This window comes from Sciurus vulgaris, assembly GCF_902686455.1.
Source record: "Sciurus vulgaris genome assembly, chromosome: 1".
NCBI lineage: Eukaryota > Metazoa > Chordata > Mammalia > Rodentia > Sciuridae > Sciurus > Sciurus vulgaris.
The window spans coordinates 51,948,575-51,971,303 of NC_136461.1; the positions used below are offsets into that span (position 1 = coordinate 51,948,575).

General features: G+C 33.4%; 2 protein-coding genes across 3 annotated transcripts in view; one reads left to right on the forward strand and one right to left on the reverse strand.

Annotated features, from left to right (window-relative positions):
- Positions 1–6,362, forward strand: part of ALG6 (ALG6 alpha-1,3-glucosyltransferase) — a 41,248-nt gene extending 34,886 nt beyond the window's left edge. Inside the window, exons 12-15 of the mRNA XM_079136773.1 lie at positions 187–257; positions 1,587–1,655; positions 1,772–1,970; positions 4,745–6,362. Of these exons, the coding sequence (XP_078992899.1) occupies positions 187–257; positions 1,587–1,655; positions 1,772–1,970; positions 4,745–4,942 (537 nt within the window). The 3' untranslated portion in view covers positions 4,943–6,362. The remainder of the gene's footprint in view (positions 1–186; positions 258–1,586; positions 1,656–1,771; positions 1,971–4,744) is intronic.
- A 1,610-nt stretch (positions 6,363–7,972) lies between these two features.
- Positions 7,973–22,729, reverse strand: part of ITGB3BP (integrin subunit beta 3 binding protein) — a 53,780-nt gene continuing 39,023 nt past the window's right edge. Inside the window, exons 5-9 of one of the 2 annotated variants that reach the window (XM_079135940.1) lie at positions 21,353–21,431; positions 20,844–20,937; positions 20,376–20,435; positions 12,205–12,255; positions 7,973–8,535 (exon numbers count right to left, since the gene is read on the reverse strand). In XM_079135940.1, coding sequence (XP_078992066.1) covers positions 12,206–12,255; positions 20,376–20,435; positions 20,844–20,937; positions 21,353–21,431 — 283 coding nt within the window. In that variant the 3' untranslated portion in view covers positions 7,973–8,535; position 12,205. Of the gene's footprint in view, positions 8,536–11,369; positions 12,023–12,146; positions 12,256–20,375; positions 20,436–20,843; positions 20,938–21,352; positions 21,432–22,729 lie in introns of those variants that run through there. The other variant, XR_013763129.1, reaches the window with a different exon arrangement.

A 22,729-nucleotide genomic window follows, 5' to 3' on the forward strand; every position in this document is an offset into this window, starting at 1 on the left:
AACCATTGTTTTTTGAAAAATTTTCATTTAAAAAATTTGATTAAAATATTATATATTAGTTCTGCATTTATATTTTACTTCTAGATAGCTGTGATATTCATATTTCACTTGAAATGGTTACATTCATAATTAAATTGATATATTTTACAAGTTGATATATCTCACCCCCCCTTTTTTTTCTTAAAGGTTAGCTGTGCACTATCATTCTTTTTATTTTCTTTCCAAGTACATGAAAAGTCCATTCTCTTGGTATCATTGTAAGTAGAAATGTTTGAAGTATATATTTCCTATTGTATAATCTATGTTTATAATTTACACAAGTATTAATTCAAGTGCAAAATAAAACTACACAAATATTTTGACATATAATTACTAGTCATTTTTTTAGGATGATGACATCTTATGATTTTCCTTATAAAATATATTTTAAATAAAAAGAGACTGATAGAATTATTATTAGGCGGGGCTTTGGATTAAAATCTGCTGGGCTGGCCCATGTGGAAAGTGTCTTTGCTCTAAACAAAATAGTCTCATATCATGGCAGACTGTCATGCCCTGAAGCCCAAACCTGAGTTAGATCTTACTGGTTTAATAAGGTGACAGGGGCCTAAATCATGTAGAACCCTTGTAGGTGATGTTATAAACTTTGGTTTTATTCTGAAGAGAGTGGGGAGCCAGGCACTGTTTGAAAGAAGGTGAAGGGGAAGGATGAGAGGAGAGGATGCTCATATAGGGAATTTTGCTACATAATTATGAATTTTATAGAATCTCAAGGTTAGGATCTATTCATCTTTGTATTCTCAGATCAGTGCCTATATATGTAATAGTAATTGTTTCATCAGTAAGGGGTAAGAGTAAATTATATTGCACTAGTCCAGGAGAAAGATGGGTGTAGCTTGGACCCTTGCCACCATCAGCAGAGGGGAATGCAGATAAATAAATGGATGTTTTATTTAGGAGGTGTTTTGGGGAAGGGTACTGGGGGGTGAACCCTGGGGCAGTTAACCACTGAGCTGTACCTTCAGTCCTTTATTTTTTTTTGAGACAAAAATCTCACTAAGATGCTGAGGCTGGGCCTCAAACTTGGGATCCTCCTGCTTCAGACTCTCGTCACTGGGATTACAGGTGTGCACCACTGTGCCTGGCTCATAGGTGTAGTTTTTAACTTAGCTGAGTGATACGTAATATGGAGGGTCATAAAATGTAAGTTTGAAGGCAACTATTTTGGGAATTCATTTCATATTTACCTAGTAGGATGAAATATATGAAAAAGCTTGCTTTCTCTGAATGTTCAGATCTGCCTTATCTCTTTCCTTAGGGTACTATTTGTATGATAGAGAAAAATGTTCCATTAATGGCATACTAGAAGCAGCAGTTTCCCAGTTACGATGAGTTGACATCTTCTCTGGGTCTAGACTTAGACTGTTATAAATAATGAATCAGTTGTCCATGTGGAGTCCTTCCTGGCTTTTTCTTTTAAGCTACCCCTGAAAATCAGACATATAAAATGTGCTTATGTTTTTCACAAGCAGTAGTTGAAATTACATTCTTTAATATTAAAATTTATTTTTTCTTTGCCATTTTAGACCAGTCTGCTTAGTTTTAAATGAAATTCCTTTTATGTCTACTTGGTTTTTACTTGTGTCAACATTTAGGTGAGTCAAACGAATTTCTACATAATATTTTCAGTATGATTCCTATAAACTCACTTAAAACACAAAATGATGATTTGAATTGACGATTGTTTTGGTATTTTTGTTTTTCTTTACAGTATGCTACCTCTTCTATTAAAAGATGAGCTCCTGATGCCCTCATTTGTGACAATGATGGCATTTTTTATAGCTTGTGCAACTTTCTTTCCAATATTTGAAAAGACTTCAGAAGAAGAACTGCAGTTGAAATCCTTTTCCATTTCTGTAAGGAAATATCTTCCATCTTTTACATTTCTTCCCAGAATTATACAGTATTTGGTAAGTTACTTTTAAGAAATGGTACATTTTCTAGCATGCCATATTCTTTCAAATTATTGAAATATTTTTTCTAACTGTATATTAGTCACAGAATCCACCCATTTGATGTGTACACTCTAGTGGTTTTAAATATGTACACAGATCTGCACAATTATCACAATAATAGAATTTTAGATTTTTTTCATTACCCCCAAAGAAACCATGTTACTCATTAGCAGTCATTCTCCATTATACCCTCACTTCTAACCCTTAACCTTGGATAGCCACTAATATACTTTTTGTCTCTATAGATTTCCCTGTTCTGGACATTTCATACAAATGGAATATCATAGGTAGCTTAGGTTACCGTAACAAAATACCACAGACTGGGTAGGTTAAACAACAGAAATTTATTTCCTCAGTTCTGGAGGCTGGAAGTCCAAGCTGTGTTGTCACAAAGCCTCTACTTTGTATGCACATAGGGAGAGATCTTTGGTACCTGTTCCTTTTTATTTTTTTTAAGGACTATTGCTACTGCATTAGGGTCTCACTCCTATGGTTAGTCTCATTTAACCTTAATTACCACTCTAAAGCCCTGTCTCCAAATATAGTTACGTTGGTGGTTAGGGGAGCTTGGGAGGGCTCAGGAGTTTGTTTTCATAGGATTTTTTTTTTTTTTTTGGTAGTACTGGGGATTTGAAACCAGGGCCTCAAGTGTACTAAAGGCATTTATTTTTGTTTAGTTTTAGATGCCTATGAGACATCCAAAGTGAAGACATTAGGGAGGTCTTAGACATATGAGGCTAGAGATTAGGGGAGAGGTCCAGGCTACAAGCTAATTTGAGTCTTCAGCAATGATTGGTAATTGAAGTCACTCATTTGATGAACTCACCATAGGGGGTGTGAGTATAGGCTTAAGAGGACTAAGTACTGAACTCTATAACACATGGAGGTAGGGGACATGAGAAGGAACCAGCAGAACTGTTTGAGGATTAACTTAGGTGGGGTGGGTGGGCATCAAGAGTGTGTTATCATAGTAGCCATACTTTATAAAGTGAAGATGGCATTTCCAGGTGATGACAGTAATGTGCTATTTCAGATGCTGATAACTGGCTCAGGTGGCACATGCCTATACTATAATCCCAGCTACTCAAGAGATTGAGTCTCAAAATGAAATAAAAAGGGCTAGTGTACATGTGACTCAGTGGTAAAGCACCCCTGGGTTCAATTCAGAGTCCACAAAAATAAAACCATCAAGTGCTATTGAGAGAATCAAGTAAGGCAGTTAAGAATTGACTCTTGGGTCTAGTACAGCGGATGTTGTGGATACCTAACCAGAGTTGTTCCACGGAATGTCTGAAGTGAGAGCTTAACTGTTGTAGGCTCACTAGTGAATAGGAGGAGAACTGGACGCAGCATGTCATAGGCAACTCTTTTGGGAAGCTTTGCTGTCAACAGTTGCAGGCAAGTTGGTAACAGCTGGAGGAAGAGAGGGTTTTTGTCTAAAATGAAATAAATTTCAGCATGCCTGCTCAATGCTAATTCAAGGTCATGGTATTATGGCATTTCAAGCAGTCCCATGATTCTTAAATTTGAAACTTATTTTGATAATATCACTTCATAAGTTTTCACTTGCTATTAAGGTCACCTCAGGGACTCTCTTTTTGGAGGATACCTGTACCTGTTATATCTGTTTATAAGCCTTTTTTTTTTCCAGCCTCCCTGCTCTTCCATCTAGAATGGCTACTGCACTAGGCTCAATTCAGATCTTACCAATACTTGAATAATGGCATCTTTTAGGCTTCTGTGGCCCAACTCCTTTAGGAAAGGCACTACTGTTTCTCTGTTTGCTTTCTACATTAACTTAGGCAGCTTTTAGGTATCTGTATCTAGGGATAAAATAAGTAACATCTGGCTTGTCCATGTCTTAAAGGAGCTCATAGCCTAGAGCTAAACTGTGCATTACAGTAGCCACTGTATTTAAACTGATTACAATGAAATAAATTTAAAAATTCACTCCTCAACCATAGTAGGCATATTTCAAATGTTCAACAGCCACATGTGCTTTAGCATCCTGTACTGGAGTGTAATTATAGGACATTTTCATTGTTGCAGAAAGTTCTATTGTACAGCACACTGGTCCAGAGAAGAAAACTAACCATTACACAATTAAAGTAAATGTGATAATTATTTTACTCCTTTTGGTGTTTAATCAAATATTTCACATTTCTCTAATTAAAAGGAAGACTCTTTAAGGCTAGAGGACTACATTGTCTTTCCTATGTCCCACTATGCTTTACTATAGCATTAACTCACTAAGAATATTCAGTGAATATAAAATGTAATTTTTCACTTACCATGGAAAAAATTTCATAGATGGATTCTCCTGACTGGCTTAGAACTTTATATTCCATTGGGACCCAGGGCTGTAGGCGATGCCATGAATTTAACCCTAACTTGCAATCATGTGTGTTCCAGATACCTTTCTTCAGTGCCTCCGTGGTATGGGATGTAAGACAGGGGTTTTGTGGCTTGGCTCCACATGGCAACAACTTTGAGAACTTTAACAAAGTACTACCCTTAAATTGTGATTTAATTGGTCTGGGGTATAGTCTGTGCATCAAGATTTTTTAAATCAGATGATTCTTACATGAAGCCAAAGTTGAGATCCACTAGCAGAAGAGATCAGACCTCCAACCTTCCCCTTCAGTTCTGCTCATTTAATGCCTTCAAGTCAGTGTTACATTTCAATTTTATCTTCTATTCTGCTCAGTGTTATTTTTTTTCCCTTATAGTTTCTGACCTCAGTAATCTTTATGGTCGTTCTGACGCTGATGACAGTCACACTGGATCCTCCTCAGAAATTACCGGACTTGTATTCTGTATTGGTGTGTTTTGTATCCTGCTTGAACTTCCTGTTCTTCTTGGCATACTTTAACATTATAATCATATGGGATTCCAAAAATGGAAGAAATCGGAAGAAAATCAACTAGCTGTATTCCCAAACAAATGTGAACTTTTTGTTATGTATAAATGAAATTGTCACTTTAAGAATCATGGAATAGGAAAAGAAATGGTGAAAAGTCATTGTTTTTATACAAAATAAATGTATATTGGGACCAAAGACCAATTGAGGCTTTTATTTTCTAAATATTTTGGGGCCAAAGCATATTGTAGTTTTATTAATATTCACAGCTATTCAAGTGGTTTAAAAAATGTCCTTAGTCCCAAGATTACTTAGAAAATGTATTCTAAGTTATGTCTTAAAAAAAAAATCTGCAAATATAGTGAGCTTAATGGGAGAATCAAACCCCTTCTTTAAAGGAAACCACATCTTTTCATTTTAGCATGAAAGTAATATGTATTTCATTGTTTAGAAGTTATCTCAGGGAATTAAATTTAAGATCATCTTTTTAAAAAATTGCTAAGAAGGGCAGTTAAGCTGTTTGATGTCTGAACATCTTATTACATATAAAAATTTGAACTTTTTAACAAGGTAGATTTAATAAAGTTATTATTTTCTAAGAATGCAGATTTACTTGAATCCATTTGAAAAATGATTTCTCCCAGATTTATATCTGATTATTCTGAAGTTTTTTTTACTCATGAACACTAGTTCTAATCTTTTAGCATCATTCTGTTTAAAGTTAAACTGTTTTATATAGGATTTCATTCTTTTTTGTTATGAACTGACCTGGTTCAAGGTTACCACTGGCATAAGTATTGATTCAAATCACACTTCATGTTAACTTTGTCCTATTGATATGGTATTACTTCCATATTAGCAGGATCCCATATTCACTATAGTATTCAACTGATAAAAATATTATATCCATGTTGTAGTTTCTCACATAAAGATGTTTTCTTTAGTCTCTGTGATAAAAATAAAACAAGTTTACCATTAACTTTTTAAAAATGAGTATATTTCTTTCACAAGACAGCCACTAAAGGGATATTCAGAGGTATTTTAAAACATTGTTAGGTCATACCATATACAAAGACAATTTGGTTCTGGACATGAGCTAGCCATAGGCTGATACAAGAAGGTATGTGCTTCTAAGTCTGAAAAATTAGGAAAGGGGTTTAGACAAAGCAAAAACTGAGACGTATTTCTTTCTCAGAGCAAATGTGCATAAAGACACAGAGGGCAGGTCAGCACAGAAAAGCAGCCTTGAGTCGCTGCCGATTCAGCAGGAACATCGCTGTCCATGGTCACCATCTGTAATCACTGTGCCCAAATGTCAGCATCTTGGCTGGCTGATATTGCCTTTTTTTTTTTTTTTTAATTTTTATTATAGTGTATTTGTATTTAACATAGGATATCAATTTACATTAGTGATAAGAAAATTCTGAGTTACAAATAACTGAAATAGAGAAACCTATTTGAAAATAAAAGTATTATATAAGTAATAACACCTTAACACCTGTATTCAGGATGTCTTATAGTGGTATTCTATAAAAATACATTTTTTAGATGAATTAATCTAAATAATCTAAATCATCAAGAATTATATTATAGCTTCTAAGGAGACTTAACAGCAATTATAAGTCCAGTATCTCTCATATTAGAAACTAATAAATTTATTTTGAACTTAGAAAAATTAGGTTCCAAAATGCCAAGTATATCCAGTGCTGAATTAATAAGATTGCAAAAGTGGACTATTCCAAAGCATTTCAGCTAGACTAAGGATTATAGGGATGTTTGAATATATTTAAGATTATTCAAAGTTGTAGAAAGACTTCTCACTTTTTCCCACTAATGTATCTATCAAAAAACGAGCACTTCTATATTATTTCTAAGTATATTTTAGAGGGAAGAGGCATTTCTGAGAAGTGGTTTTCCCCATTGCCAATATTCTTAAAGCAAGGAAGAGAATAGGGAGAATGTTCATGTATCATATATGAAGCAAACAGAAGTCTTTTTTCCCTTGAGGCTTTAGGGAGGGGAGAAAATTCCCGATGTAGCATTCTGTCCAAATGATAAACCACAAATAAGTGAGTGAAACATTTACAAAAGTCAGGGCAGCCAAAGGAGCCTCTCTGTTCAATAGATAGAGAGTAAGAGATGGATGGGTTATAACTAAATAATGGTTGTAGTAACACAATGGTTTCAAGTCTCAATTGGTCCCTCTTCTGTTATGTTCATTGGAAGATCAGGGCCAAGTATATCCCCCATGCCCCTCCCCCCATATAAACATTAGTTTTGTGTGTGGATCTTTCTGCTTTGTCCTTCATGCAGCCTCCAAGGGTGATAAAGCGAGAGTCATCTGATCTACAATGAAGAGAACTGGGAAATGATTCTTAGCAACCCAGCTGTTCTGAAAGGCAAAAGCTTAGTATATCAAGAGGTCAAACATACAGTAACTGGTTTAAGAGCATTAAGCACATACCTACATAACTTGGATTACATATGAAACCAATCTACTTCTTAACCCTTTGTTTCCTAATATAGGTTACTTTATAAAATGTTTTGGCTTATCTCCTGAAGTTAGTTTTCAATGCTTGAACAATCCTTTTTAGTATATTTTAAAGTATTCTTAATATTTAGCAAACAGATCATCTTAAAACATTTAAATAGTACCAAGAAAATCACTAATAAAGGCAGTTAGGTTTAACAGTTAATTGGATTACTGTTTAGTACCTATGTAATTTATATGAATAGTTTAAAAAAACACTTTAAGACATGAATCTGAAATTTAAGTGGAAAATGGGTTATTTTCCACCTTAAGTTGTTAAATGGTTTCAGATTTTCACATAGTATTCACTTAAATGATTTAAACACACTTTTGCCATGTACTTTAGTACTTACTTATTTTGTGAACAACAATACAAATAGTGATAAAAGCAACACAGAATAGTAGAATTTAAATAATTTGGAAGGGATTACATACTGCCCCATAATAAAGGTCTTTTTTTGAAATTTATTGGAGGTTATGTAATTCAGTTAAAAAAAACTTCATATTCAAATGTATGTACTAAAAAAATGCATTGCAATATTTTATAAAAGGTGTGGAATTTAAAACTTTGAAAGTATTTTTCTCTACAAGCATAGAAAAAAACTAGCATATAATAATAAAACTCATCCCTGAGATAGTGGCTATGCAATAAGCTTCTAAGTACATTTTTAAACATTTTTTAAGAAACCTATAAATTAATAAGCAGCTGAGGCATGAAGTGGGAAAAGTGGTACCTAGTTCAACTCACTATTAGATTTAATCTGAGTTCCAAGAAAATATTTGGGTCTACTAGAAGCAGAGTATTTTCCTACATGCTTTAGTAAGTCTGTCCACAAATGCTAAAAGTATACAGAAATATATGATACAGAATATAAGTCAAGATCCACCTGTACATGCTGGCTTACATTAAAGGGTCAAGAAGAAATGTAATATTTACATTAAGATTATCTACTGATGTGTGTAGAAAGTTTAAATTAGCTGCAAGAAATTTTATCTAGACTTGCACCTGCCTAGTGCTATGAGCTGGTATTTACTGGGCAGATTAATTACAAATATTTCTTCTGTTCCTTTAAATATGATCAGGCAGATGCAGTAGTTGTGCTCATAGTGACAGCATTTCTTCTAAATATCTGCAGGATATAAAAGATGATTATTATATCATCATGAGTTTTCAAATGCACATAATCTCATGCATCACTTAAGAAATGATTTAAACACTCATATGTCATGTAAGTCAGTACTTAGTTTAGATACTGGTAACTTCTCGTGCTTAATTAAGTCATCTAAGCAAGATTCACCTTCATAAATAATTGTATGACTACCCTGACAGGCCTTTTCAGTTTATGTGAAGATATTTACGTGAGTTACTTTCATGAGAATTTCAAAACTCCACATGACCTACTGAAAACACCAAATTTACATGCCTTTGACTATAAGCCTTAAGGGACTTTCAGCAGGTGTTTCCCCCAACAGCTGCCAAAGCGGGGGAAAGTGTTTACTGTAACACATTCCTATTCAAAGTGTGTCCCTCTGGGGACTCCTAGTGGTGGAAGAGGTTCTTGTCTTGTTGGGCCTTGGGAGAAGACTTAGAAGAAAGCAGCCATTGGCAAATGATGGTATAAATTCCCATTGGGCATGTGGAGCTTTCTCTTCTTTGCTTACATCAGCATCTATGAAGAAGTAGTATACAGTGAGCCCTAATATTTACCTATTCATAAAAGTCCATATATATTCTACTTCTTGTCTTAGAAGATGGGATGCCAACTTGACAACCTATTTTTGCCAAAACTTTGTTTCATAGTCTGGTCTGCATTCTGAAGATTTTAAGCACTCTAGGGTTTACTTAATATCCTTATAGGATACTGATACAGTTGTTAAAGCTAGTGATAATACTAAACGGCAAAGGGAGGCCATCATTTATTAGTTACCATGGAGGAGAGATTAATTAAGCTAATTATTTTATACACTTTCACAAAGCAAATAACTAGTCCCATTTTATAATCAACACTTAGGGGAACCAACTGTGTTGTTCAGGTCACACAGCTAAGTAGGTAGTAGAACTGGTGCTGGACATCTAACCAAATCTTGTTTTTGTTTTTCTTTAAAAAAGAAGATCCTGCAAAGAAGTTTCATCAACTGATCATGGCTGCTGGGAGAACTATTAAGATTTTAAGGTCAAATCTAGGATCCAGCAAAATGAAACACTTTGATTAACATGATACATGTCATAGCACATCTAGGGAGTGGCAGCATTCATCCTTCAGAGCAACTATATTCTTTCTAAAACATTTCTGATTATTACTTCTATAATAATCTTTACTGGCCCACCTCTGTCTAATAAATCAAGTCCAAACATCTTAGTCTGGTGACGGTAACTGTCAATGATATGGCCTGAATCTATCTTTCCATCATCTTGCTTCTCTGTTCTTTTTGTTCATGTTGTTATTTCCTATCATTGCCTTCTCTGAAGTCCAATGGCTTTTGTACTTCCTAATTTCCTGTAGTAAGGACACCACTTCATTCTGTCATACCGACCAACAATCACACATTTAAGGAAGGTCGATGGTCTACACAGCCTTGGAGGCATGTGGACTTATGGCCTACTTCAAGATTGAGCTTTTCTCCCAGGTTCATAGAGCACACATCCAGAATTCAAGGATTTTAGATTCAATATGCGAGAGAAGAGATTCCACTTTTGCTTTAATGCACAATCCATTTCAGCTACCCCAAGCTTCTGCCAGAGGTCTTTCCATGCTGGTTTATAAATTCCTCCACTAATTGAGTTGATACTTTGATCCTCATGGGACTCACAATTCTTGTCTGTATCTGCTATTGGCCAGAACCCTAGAAAGAAGAGTCTGAACTTAAAACTCTTTTTCCCCCCCACAACATCCCAGCTGTGACCAGGTCATATCACCTCTGAACAAAGTTTAAGCTCTTAAGCCCGATCAGTGGAACAATGTATAATTGCTAGAAAGGTAAAAGAAAGAGCACTTTTGAAGGTAAGTGATGAAATCAGTACAGCAGCTAAGATTATAGGTTTATAGCTCAGGGAGGTCACAAACAGATTTGGAAATCTTTTTTTCACTAAGATGAAAACTAAAGTCAAGGAATTGACTTGAGAGCATGAACCAAGTACCCAAAGTGAGAAGCAAACAGTCAAAAGCAGAAACGAGGAAAATGCCCTGAAGATGAAGTCTTTGCATTTAACTGTCATTTCTTTCTTACTGCTCACTAAAGGGAAGCTGCCTTGTAGTTCAATCTTAATTCTTTCTAATTTCTTTAAAGTACTACTCAAAGATTAAAGAAGTGTAATAAAATATGATGACCTCTAGTAGAATCCATGAACACAAAGCTATTTTCAGTATTCAGGTTCTCCATAGTTTATTAATGAGACTATCATATACTAAATGAGTATGTTCATTTGCTAATATATGGCTGTGAATATGTGTTAATGAATACCATCTAACAAAATAGTTCTCTCTTGGAATTTTCCTGGGTCAGAAATTTTATAAAATGTTTAACCTCTTGATGAATGAATTATATGTGTGTATGTGTGTATTATCCTTACTTAATAGTATACAAAATCCTTGACTAGTAGTGAAACCTGACATTTGTAGATTACTACTAAGTAGTGGTCAAGTGGAACCAGATAACTCAACTTACTGGCCTGGCTTTCTGACTTCAGTGATTCTGGGACAAGATACTTAACTTCTTTGTGCCTCAGTTTCCCCACCTATAAGTAAAGATAATAACAGTATCTACCTCACAAGTTATTGTGAAGATTAAAAAGATAGGCACATAGTGCTCATAATAGTGCTTGACACATAAAAAATATTCAATAAATGTTAGCCATTATTATAAAAATTATTGTATCTAACAACATTTTAATGAATGAAAGTGACATAATTTTCTATATAAGAAGCTTTGCAACTATTTCAAAAACAACTTGTTAGGCTAAAATTAATCAATTGAGATATTTCCAAAGATATGATTTTTATAGATAGAATATAATTCTTTCATTTTTTTTAATTTATTTTTTTCCTAAGAAATAGCAGGCAACATCTTGTTAAGTGTCTAAAAATCTTTTAATGTTGATGCCAGTGGAATAATACCAATTCCGAATGTGAACTTTGAATAACAGGTACATTAAATGCTAACGTCACATCATGACTAACTTTGCTTCTAGTTTATAACTTAAGATATGATAAACTATCATCTTCAATTGCTGAATCAATAGGAATTGTTTTGAAGGGAAAATACAATTAATATAAAATTATTTACTTAAATGGAAATTGTTAGCACATTTCCAAATTTAACAGACTTGTTATATCTTCAGTCAGATATGTCCTGTGGAAACTATAATCTATTTTTCAGTATCTATTTAACTGTTTATATCACAGGTGCTCAATTAAGGAACCCTCCTTATAGTTAAAAATGTGTCCTCTGACTTTTACATTGTGCTTTTTCAATCAGTCTTTAACTCACAGATCTTGTCAGACTGCTCTTCTGTTGTTTACAAGAATAAATATAATTTCAAGTAAAGCTCCAAAGCTCAGTACCTTTTCGTATAGAAAGATAGTACCAAATCTGGTAATGCAAATAAAGTGTTTCCACCTGAACAACACAGCAGTTCTGGCCGTATAGCTCCTCACGTAGAGTGCCTGACTCTCATGCTGGAGACCCAGGTTCGAGTCCCTTGCCCTCTCTGATTGTGCAAATACGAAACAAACAAGTGCACCTGAACAACACAGTAAAATCCAACAAGGCTAAGCTGAATGAGAAAAGTAAATAGTTACCTTAGTTTAAAATGGTTTTAAGGAATTCGTAGCTGTCAAGGTGACATAATTCTATATGAAAGAAGAAAGATTTTTTCAGAAAACAGTTCAGAGTAACTTGTCACTATATTATGCAGAATAAATATTCAATCAAAATGAAATTTAAAATAACCTTGAGTTTTATTTTACATGATAAATAGCTGTGGGGCTACAAATTTTCATGTTAATATCTTGGTTAGCATGATTCTATTTGGAATGTACATTTAAAAATTTATTATATGAAAAGCCAGAAATTATTATAATACACAAATACCACCATTGTTAGTATACTCTTTGTTTTATTATGAGTACTTGTTGTATGTGCAGGATTCTATACTCCTGAGGGCAGGACAGTGTCTGTCTTGTCAGTATATCCCTAAGGCTAGAACAATGACTAGTTCATAACAGGTATCAATCAACATTAATGAGGCATGTAAAGAGAGTCATTTTCAAGCACTGAAAAGTAATTAGATAATTCTTTAAAAAATTCTAAGAATGGCCATTCATTATATTCAATGCACTGCGATCTGATCTCTCCAGATTCCATACCAGGGTCTGGGGCTACCATAGAGATTAAGACTGTTTGCGAAAGAGGAGTCCAGGAAGAGTCCTGTAACCAGAGAATTACAATGCATTCCAACAAGATACATTAGAAATATTCACGCAAATGTTGTGGGAGCCTAGAAGATGAAGCAATTTGGCTTTAACTAGGAGAGCTGGGGAGAGCTTTACAGAGAATGGCACATCTGAGGCTGACCTTAAAGGATAAGCATGAGTTTGCTAGACAAGAAGAAAAAGCAATCTAGGTGAGGGAGAAGCAGCAGAGAGGTCTGGAATACTGAGAGAGAGACTGCAGTGGGCTGAAGCATATGGTATGAAGTATGAATAAAAATGACCATTCTCCTCTTTCCTGAGGTCTGAGCTGCAGGAAAAAATTACCTAATATTTACTTATTACATAAGTCCTGCTTTTAGCTATATAATTAGTTATATAAAAGTATAAATATCTGCTTTATTATGTATGTGTTTAAAATATGTAAACCACTTAGATAATTTATCTAACTCTTGGGGGGGTTGCTTTTTAAACTACAGTTAAGATTGGAAAAAAATGTTCACCTGTGAGGTGACAGAAAACCAATTTCTATAAATGTGCCAGAATAATTTTTCTCCACCTCAAGAACAGTTAGTCTTCAGTCTATTCATTACTGTCTTTTTATAGTATTTTTATTTAATAAAACCTATTAAGACTACCATACAAATCTCTTTACTTATGCTTTTATCTTTTAACTGATCAATTTTTATATTGCTGACATCCCTTCTTCACCATTTGCTCATTTAAAAATTCATAGTATGTGAGATCTGTCTCCAGGGAAAATGTCTATAAAATTTGTTACAGCTGGCAAATGTGTATGAGTCAGTGATAGCACATGACTAAATGCTTCACAGAAAATAAAATTTGTTTCTGTAGTAAGCAGAACTGTTTAAATGTTATTTATTTTTATGTTTCAAAGAAAATATATTGTGAAGTGCTGCATTGATTTAATACGTAACAATGTCTGTGTACACGCTGTAGAAGGAAAATTTATGAAACCTTTGCACAACTCCTTTAATTGAATTTTCCAAATCTCTCACCACACACAAATAATCAATATCTTCTGCAGAGAAAACCAGTCAGAATTATTACAGTCTTTCTTTTCAATTTTGTTGTCATCAGCACATACAGAGCACCTGGATATTTGTAGTGTCTGCTAGCAAGTTATTTACACCTCTTAAACACATAATTGCTATTAAGTGAGTCCAAATCTATAGTTTTAACATTTTTTTACTGATTATATTCAAAAGAAAAATGATCGTACTTCTAGTAAAAGTATAAAAAATTAAATCATGGGAGAAATTATTAAAAAGGCTTTGTGAAGTAATAAACCGGTTTGCTTTTCCTTAAATCCTAGACAAATCTCTAGTAAGAATTTTCAGCAGTTGAAATGTACCCCCCACATAGTGATGAATAGTGTAAAACAAGAGCATTAACATTATCGATAGGAAAGGTATGACCCACGTACAGCATACATGACAGCTGAATCCTTATAAAGAGCTAAGGACTATGGTGTACATTAATGTATATTTGTGCTACTGAAATTAATAGCGCCATTGTTTTTATCTCCAGATAAATCCAGAATGTTAAAGCATAAGGGGAAATTTTTGTTGTTTCTCCTAAAACTCATCATGTCTAAACTTCAAACCTCAGGGCTTTAAAAAATGGAAGTATCTGTTTGAAAAAAGACATTGTTTAATGTCAAGATATAACAAAATAAAAACAAAAGGGTAGAAGTCTTCTGTGAGTAAAATGATTTGGCTGATATGATGAATACTTTTTCAAGACTGAGTGGGGAAAAGGACAACATATTTTTATGCTTAAAAAATACTTCAGTGGGTGGTAAGAATGAAAAGGCAATATCAAACTATTTTATAGTTTTGGAACTGGAATTTAACATTTGTCCTGTAGATTAAGAATATGATAAACTTAAATCCTATAACCAAGATTGAATTTTACAATACAAATTTTACTATTTACAATAGTAAATTAACTAATGAAAACAGGAACTTAAGAGTTTATGCTGTTTTTAAAAACAACAGAGTTAAAAATTCTGAAGAAGTTTCTATTACAAACAGCTGAAACAATCAACTTTTTCGAACAATTCGAAATTCAGATGATTGTTTCATTTAAAATATGCATACTGCAACCTACACAATTATTCTCAAAACAGATAAAATGTGTTTTGGACTGAGGCTAAGTGTTTGGATTTCATATCTTGGCAACTGCTCTACAATTTGCTTACATTCTTTTCAAAAACATTTTGTTTACTGAAAGTACTAGACACAGACAAACAATGATGGCATTTTCTACTATCTCCAGAAAAAACTAGAATGCTAAGTACTACAGAATGCCATCTATTGACTAAGAAATATCTCTATCAAGTTGTTTTAGGTAGAGGTTGATTATGTAAAGCAAATAAATTTCATGCCTTACCATGTGATGATAATGTGACATTCTATCTGTATCAACCCACTAAATGGTCATATGTTTTAAATCTTCAGCATAACAAATTTAAAATAATTATGAAAATTCACATCCAGATCTAAAAGAAAAAGGTTCTTTCATTTCATTATTTTACTAATAGTCATAAAGCCAATATTATTAGGGAAAGTTAAGTTAGGCTTACTTCTAAGTAACAAAAAAAAGAAGGCTTTCTTTGTTTAAGAAACTTGTTTTCAGGAGAGAGCCTCTTTTATGTATATAATTTAGGAAGGCATTCCCTGATTTACAGGATTCAGTTCTTCTGAAAACTATGAAATTTCAGGGTACATTTTCATTTATGGTGTGTGTTTTAAATTTCATTTGAATTTATTTATATAAAGCCTTAGGAATATGTCTATTTAAAACACTGAAGGTTGTAATTATACTCTTCTTCCTATAATAATGACTGCAAGTGATATTAAGGGATCTAGCACTGAAATGAACAAACAAGTAGAACTAAAAGACCAATGTGAAGAGGGAATGATACAGCATAATTGTTGTAATTCTCCTGGTATTGTCTGTTTAAATTATTTCAGGAGAATTTTATAAGAATCTGAAGGAGAACCGCCCCCCCCCCCCAAAAAAAAAAAAAAGATTTGAAAGAAGAATCTGAGTGACCTACTTTTGATAGTGAAAAATGTAACTGGCTTGTTCTCAATTTCATGATTATCTAAATGAAACAAATTCAGTACTTAACCATAGGGCTGATTTTTACTTTATACAATTAATGTTGTGAAGATTCTCAGATCATTTTAAAATTTAAACAATTCTTGGTAATTGTATTGTATAGTAAAAGAAAAGAGTAAAGTAGAAATTTCTATAAAAAGCTGAAAGATAAATCTCAAAATAAGGAACATATAAAGCAAGTTTAAGATGTCAAAAAATAGGGGCTGGGGTTGTGGCTCAGTGGTAGAGCACTTGCCTAGCACATGTGAGGCACTGGGTTCAATCCTAAGTACCACATATGAATAAATGAATAAAATAAAGGTCTATCAACATCTAAAAAATATTTTTTAAAAATGTCAAAAAAAATGATCAGTAAATTTCTCTTCAAATGAGTGTATGAATAGGAAGGGGTAAAAGCTTTATAAATTATGTGTGTCTTCACTTCTGTTTATATGTGTACATCATCTTTAACAACAACAGCAAACAACAAAACCCCCCAAACTAAAAAAAAACATGTTAGAAACAGAGAAAGGTGGGAAAAGTACTCAGTAGAACTACATGACTCAAATTCAAATTAAAAAAGAAAATAAGCTTAATCTATTTTTCAGGCAGCGATCGTTTTTCAAAATTAGTTGAGAAGGTAGTGAAGTTCTGAATACCTCAAGAAATAACAGAACTAATGTAGTTCTTTCTATGAAACACAAATGGAAGATGATAAATATGTACATAATACTTATAACTATGTATTATGCAATTTAAAAAATACAGTTTTTATTTAAGCAGCAAGTTATCAACACTTATTAGAAGTGTAAAAACATAAATTAGTATTACAATTTCCTTTATGAATGAACAAAACTCATCCCTTTGGGGAAAACCTATAATGGACAAGTTAGTCTTAATGTTTAAGTAACAGAAAACAGAGTTAAGGCTAATCTGCATAAATAGACCAAGAACTGAGGTATAATGGATAAAGAAGATTAAAAAAGTAACCCCTGGAGGGAAAAATGTTTTAATGACAGATTGATACTTTTGAAAAAATTTCTTGACATTCGCTTATTTGTTCTAGAATTTTTCTCTTTCTCATTTCTCAAAACTGTAGGTAAATGCAAACTATATGGTGTCTAATTCCAGTGAGTTCTAGGGAATTACATAATTTAAAAACCATACTATTGGGATAGTATTTACAAAGGAAAGATCTCTTTTAAATAATAAAATTATGGCATTTGCAGGCAAATGGATGAAATTGGAGAATATCATGCTAAGTGAGATAAGCCAATCTCAAAAAACCAAAGGATGAATGATTTCGCTGATTAGTGGATGATAACACATAATGGGGGGTGGGAGGGGGGCAAGAATGGAGGAAGGAGGGACTGTATAGAGGGAAAAGAGGGGTGGGAGAGGTAGGAAAAAATAACAATGAATCAAACATCATTCATTACCCTATGTAAATGTATGATTACACAAATGGTATGCTGTTACTCTATGTACAAACAGAAACAACATGTATCCCATTTGTTTACAATAAAAATAAATTTAAAAAATAAATAAAAAAAAAAAAAAGGATGTCAAAAACTTAAAAAAAAAGATCTCTTTTAGTTGGGAAATAACAACATAAATTTTACATTATGATTCTCTAGAAGTTGAAACACGGTTATATAGTCTAATCCAGGAGAAAGAGCCTAAGCTTCTTCTGAGAAAGCTACCCTTCATATTCTTAGGATTGCAGTATAAATTAGATGTCCTAGTGAAAGGCTCACGAAGCCTGCTTCACTTGCTTCCCAGAAGAGCTTTGGAGGGTCTTGTGTGGCCTTTGGATCTGACTGGAATCATGGTACTTTCTACTGCATATTGCTTTGATTGAATCAGTTTTAGTTATGTGTAAAGTTTCAATATGGAAGCTGGGATGACTGGGTGATTTCATTTATTTTAGGGAGAAACATGAAATAATGAAAAGACCATAGTTTCTAAAGTCATACTAATCCTTAGTTGGAATTCCTGCTCTGTAACATAAGCAGCAGTGTCTTTGGGCAAGTTACTTAATATTTTTGGTGTCCATAATGATAAAACAAAAATAGCTATCTTGCAGTGTTGCTGTAAAGAAATGCTGACCCTAGTATTGGGAACATAGTAGTTACTGGCACTCAATCAATGGTAGTCACTGATAACTAAAAATGGTAGACTACAATATGGTGAGCAAAGGTCTAACTCCACTTGCAGAGATTACTGAATAGCATCCATGTCAGTAATATCAAAATTAAAGAGTTGGTCTACAGGTTTTAATATTTTATTGTCCATGATTATTTTCCTTCCTGAAGTATAGATATGTATTTCTTATGGGAACTTAAAAATTTCTAATTGATAGTGAAATGCAAATTAAAACTATACTGAGCTGGGCATGGTGGTGAACACTTGTAATACCAGCAGTTCAGAGGCTGAGACAGGAGGATCGTGAGTTCAAAGCCAGCCTCAGCAAAAGCAAAGTGTGTTAGGCAACTCAGTGAGACCCTGTCTCTAAATAAAATACAATATGGGGCTGGGAATGTGGCTCAGTGATTGAGTGCCCCTGAGTTCAATCCCCCATACCAAAACAAAATTATACTGAGATTTTTATCTTGCTCCAGTTGGAATGGCAATTATCAAGAATACAAGTAACAATAAATGGTGGTGAGGATGTGGGAAAAAGGTCCACTCATATATTGCTGGTGTAAACACTCTGGAAGGCAGAATGGAGATTGCTCAGAAAACTTGAAATGGAAGGCCACATCAATGTTTACGACAGCTCAATTCACAATAGCTAAGCTATGGAACCAATGTAGATGCCCTTCATCAGATGAATGGATCAATGTGATATATATATATATATATATATATACACACACACACACACACACACACACACACACACACACACACACAATGAAATATCACTCAGCCATAAAGAAGAATGAAATTATGGCATCTGCCAGTAAATGGATGGAACTAGAGACTATCATGCTAAGTAAAATAAGCCAGTCCCCAAAAACCAAAGGCCAAATGTTCTCTCTGATATGTGGATGCTAACTCACAATAAGTGGGGGTGGGTTGGGTGGGGTGGTGGTGGTGGTTCACCCGATTGTGGGATTAGACAAGGGGAATGAAGGGAAGGGAGAAGGGGTGGGAGTAGGAAAAACATAGTAGAATGAATCAGACATAAATTTCCTATATTCTTAAGTGAATAAGTGACCAGTGTGACTTATCATGTACAACCACAAAAATGGAAATTATACTCCATGTATGTATGATATATCAAAATACACTCTACTGTGATGTATAACTAAAAAGAAAAAAGAAAAAACTTTAAAAAACCTTCTAATTGAGGGGCTGGGGAGATAGCTCAGTCGGTAGAGTGCTTGCCTTGTAAGTACAAGGCCCTGGGTTCAATCCCCAGCACCACCACTCCCCCAAAAATAAAAAAAACCTTCTAATTGAGTTTCCCATATTGTGAAATGCTAAGAGGCCAATGTCACAATGTCATTAATGTTTCCAGGACACTGGTTACAAATTAACTTTTAATGCTTTATATATCTTTCTAATCTACCACTAAAAACAATGATCAATTCTGCAAATAAATATTTAAATATTATTTTAAAGTTACCATAAGCTCATTTAAAGTTTTTATAGGTGCTTCACATCTGGGATGGTGGGACAAAATGGGCTAATTAATGTACTGTTGCCCTTACTGTCTGTGCTCTGAAAAAGAAATTTTAATAAAGGACAAAATTTAAAATTGTACTTCAAAAGACATTTAAAAATTCAATCATCAGGGAAGATGATCTCATGAGACTCGGTCTTCTGCTAAATGAAATATAAGGTTTTTCAAATGAGCTTCATGGTCTTAAGAATATACTAAAAAGGACTCATGATGATTTTGTTTTATTTGATGAAAAGAGAAGAAAGCGTCTGTGGGGAGCCATCCACGTGTAGCAGAATCAGACTTGGCTGAGCTGTGGGATATAGAGGTCTGATGCCCAGGAACTGACAGTCATGGGAGACTGATTCAGACTGCCAGGGACTAAGTGGCCCTGTATAAAGTGGCTCACCATCTGAGGATATGCTAACTCCCTAAGTAAATGGCTTCCCTAACTCCGCCCCATCCTGTTTCTCACAGAAGCCCTCCCCGTCTGGGCTTCTTTACCTAAGCAACTATAAATAAAGGTGAAGGTGGGGTTCTCCATCCTGTCGTTGGAGGCCAGATCTGGTATGGCCCCATTCAACTAAAAAGAATATTGGCTCTTGTGTTTACTGATTAGATAAGTTTATTAGTAATTAACTCATTATTGCCGTCCTCTGGCAGTTAACACTTTCCTCATCCATGCTGGATGTGGCTGAAATCCCTGCACCTCTTCATGCAATAAAATAAAACAGTCCTTTACCTTTGTGAGGAAGTACTGAACTCCTCTTTTCAAACAGCTTTTGTTTTGTTATTTTGGTCACTAAAAGGAAAAAAAAAAATCATGTTAAGAATTAAAATGGAACATGAATAATTTCTCCTTACTTGGAAGAAACAACTTCATGAGAAAAAAGAATTCAAAGCAATACTTATCTATAGATATCAAGTACAAAATGCAATGCCTTATTAAATATCTTATTTTTAAAATGAGTTATACATAAAAGAAGTCTACTTGCATTTCTAAGGTAACAATCTTTTCCTTCACATTAAACAGTAGTCCCCAAAATAACATCCTGATAAAAGAAGGAAGCCTTATTTAAAAAAAGCAATAGTATTTCTTTCCCATGGCCAACAGTGGTGTATATATAAATAAGTATATCAAATTTAAATTTGGGAAAAATTAAGATTTATCTTTAAAATTATTACTACAAAAACCATAAATTTTTCTTACCTAGTTCTTTGGTTTTTTCCACTTCTCTTTTTAAGAAACATGATGTACGGGAGATGCTAATGAGATTTTCAAGCTCTCTATTGCCCTCTAAAGCCTAAAAGCAAGTTATTCTAAATGAGTTAAGAAAATTCTCTATAAGTGAACTCTCCATGATAAGTGACATGGAAAATATAGTATAGTTTTCTTCATTCGAAAAACTTAAACTTTATGTGAGGAAATTAAACATTTTCTAGTAGGTCAACTATTGCAAGCCTTATAATGTCTGAACAAAAACTAATTGATTAAACAATCTATAAATTTACTTTTAAATGTGAGAATAATTACTAAAATATTACAGTTAAGTCATGCTAAATAAGCAAAGAAGTTCCCCTGAAAAGCAAATTAAACATATCCTTTGCAAATTCTTTACTGGATGGGATTCTCTAGTCTGGGGATTCTTTCCTATTATCCCTCTCAAATGGGATAGACGTATGAAAAATTCAATGCAAAAAAAAAAAAAGAGCGCAAACCTTTATATTACTTAAATTTTTCATTATTTCCATGATTTCTTCTGATGAAGTCTCAACTTTAGATAGCAACACCATGAATCTAAGAGTGAAAAAAATTATTTAGCAAAAGTATGTAAACATAGTAAGTTATTTTCCGCGCTGTAATTCTATTTACAGAAACTTAGATTCAGTTTTCTAATCCTTTCTTTATAGCTTTCAGAGTGGTAAAAGAAGTAAATGTTCTGCCTTCATTCTTTTACAAACACAGTATATGTTATCAACTATCTATTTGGAGCTTTACTCTCTTCTCATTAAGACATGGAAGAGAAGACAAAGGCTTGTTCCTTTTCCAATAATACCTATGTACATTAACACATTGGGTTCACTTATTTACCTTGATCTGAGTTTGTGAAGCAGTGTTATCCAGTGACTTATTTTAAATAAAAAATTAGGTTCTATGGCTTATATATTCCAGGGTGAAAAATATATGAGGGTAATTTTAAAATTTGAAAATAAAGAAAAAAGAAAGAACTCTCTTGTAATCCTCCCTTCTGAACACATTTCTAGTTAGTATTTTGGAAAATTCTCCTAGATTAAAAAAATTTTTTTTGTAAGTTTAAATTGTGCTTTCTTAATAGAACATCACACATTTTTTCTTCCATATATTCCAACTGTCTGTAATTGTAAAGACTGTATAATATTCTATCTAGTAAACATACTAAAGATAAATTAACCATTCTCTTATTGTTGCAATTTTAGAATCTTTTTTCAATTTTAAAACCCCAGAGCTGTATATGATAATCTATATCAACACAGTATAACAGAAATACAATGCAAGCCTAATATATGTAATTTAGAATTTTAGTAGCTACATTAAAAGGAATAAAAAGAAATAGGTCCACTTAATATTTTCTTTAACTCAATACATCCTATTATCACTTCAACATGTGTTCAATATAAAAATTACTGAGACATTTTATATTTTTTGTCTGATGTGCATTTTACACTTATAGCACATCTCATTTGAGACTTGCCACATTTAAGGAACTCATCAGCCATCTAGCTAGTGACTACTGTTTCACAGAGCACAAGTCTATACTACTGCTTTTATGATAAATCAAACTCTTTAATTAAATACTTTTTGAGATTACATCAGTGTTTTCCATTACAAATTTTGTGTTATTAAGGACAAACACTATAGGGTAAACTATTCATATACATTGAGTACGTTCATATATCTAAATATTCAAATAAGGAATGGAGATATGACATTGTAAAAGCAGAAAATTATGAGAAAATAGTAGAGTTATGGATGATTTTTTTCTTTAAAAATATCTATGGATTTCAACTAAAAATTAAAAATAATTTATCTGAGGACCCAAATATACTGGAATACTA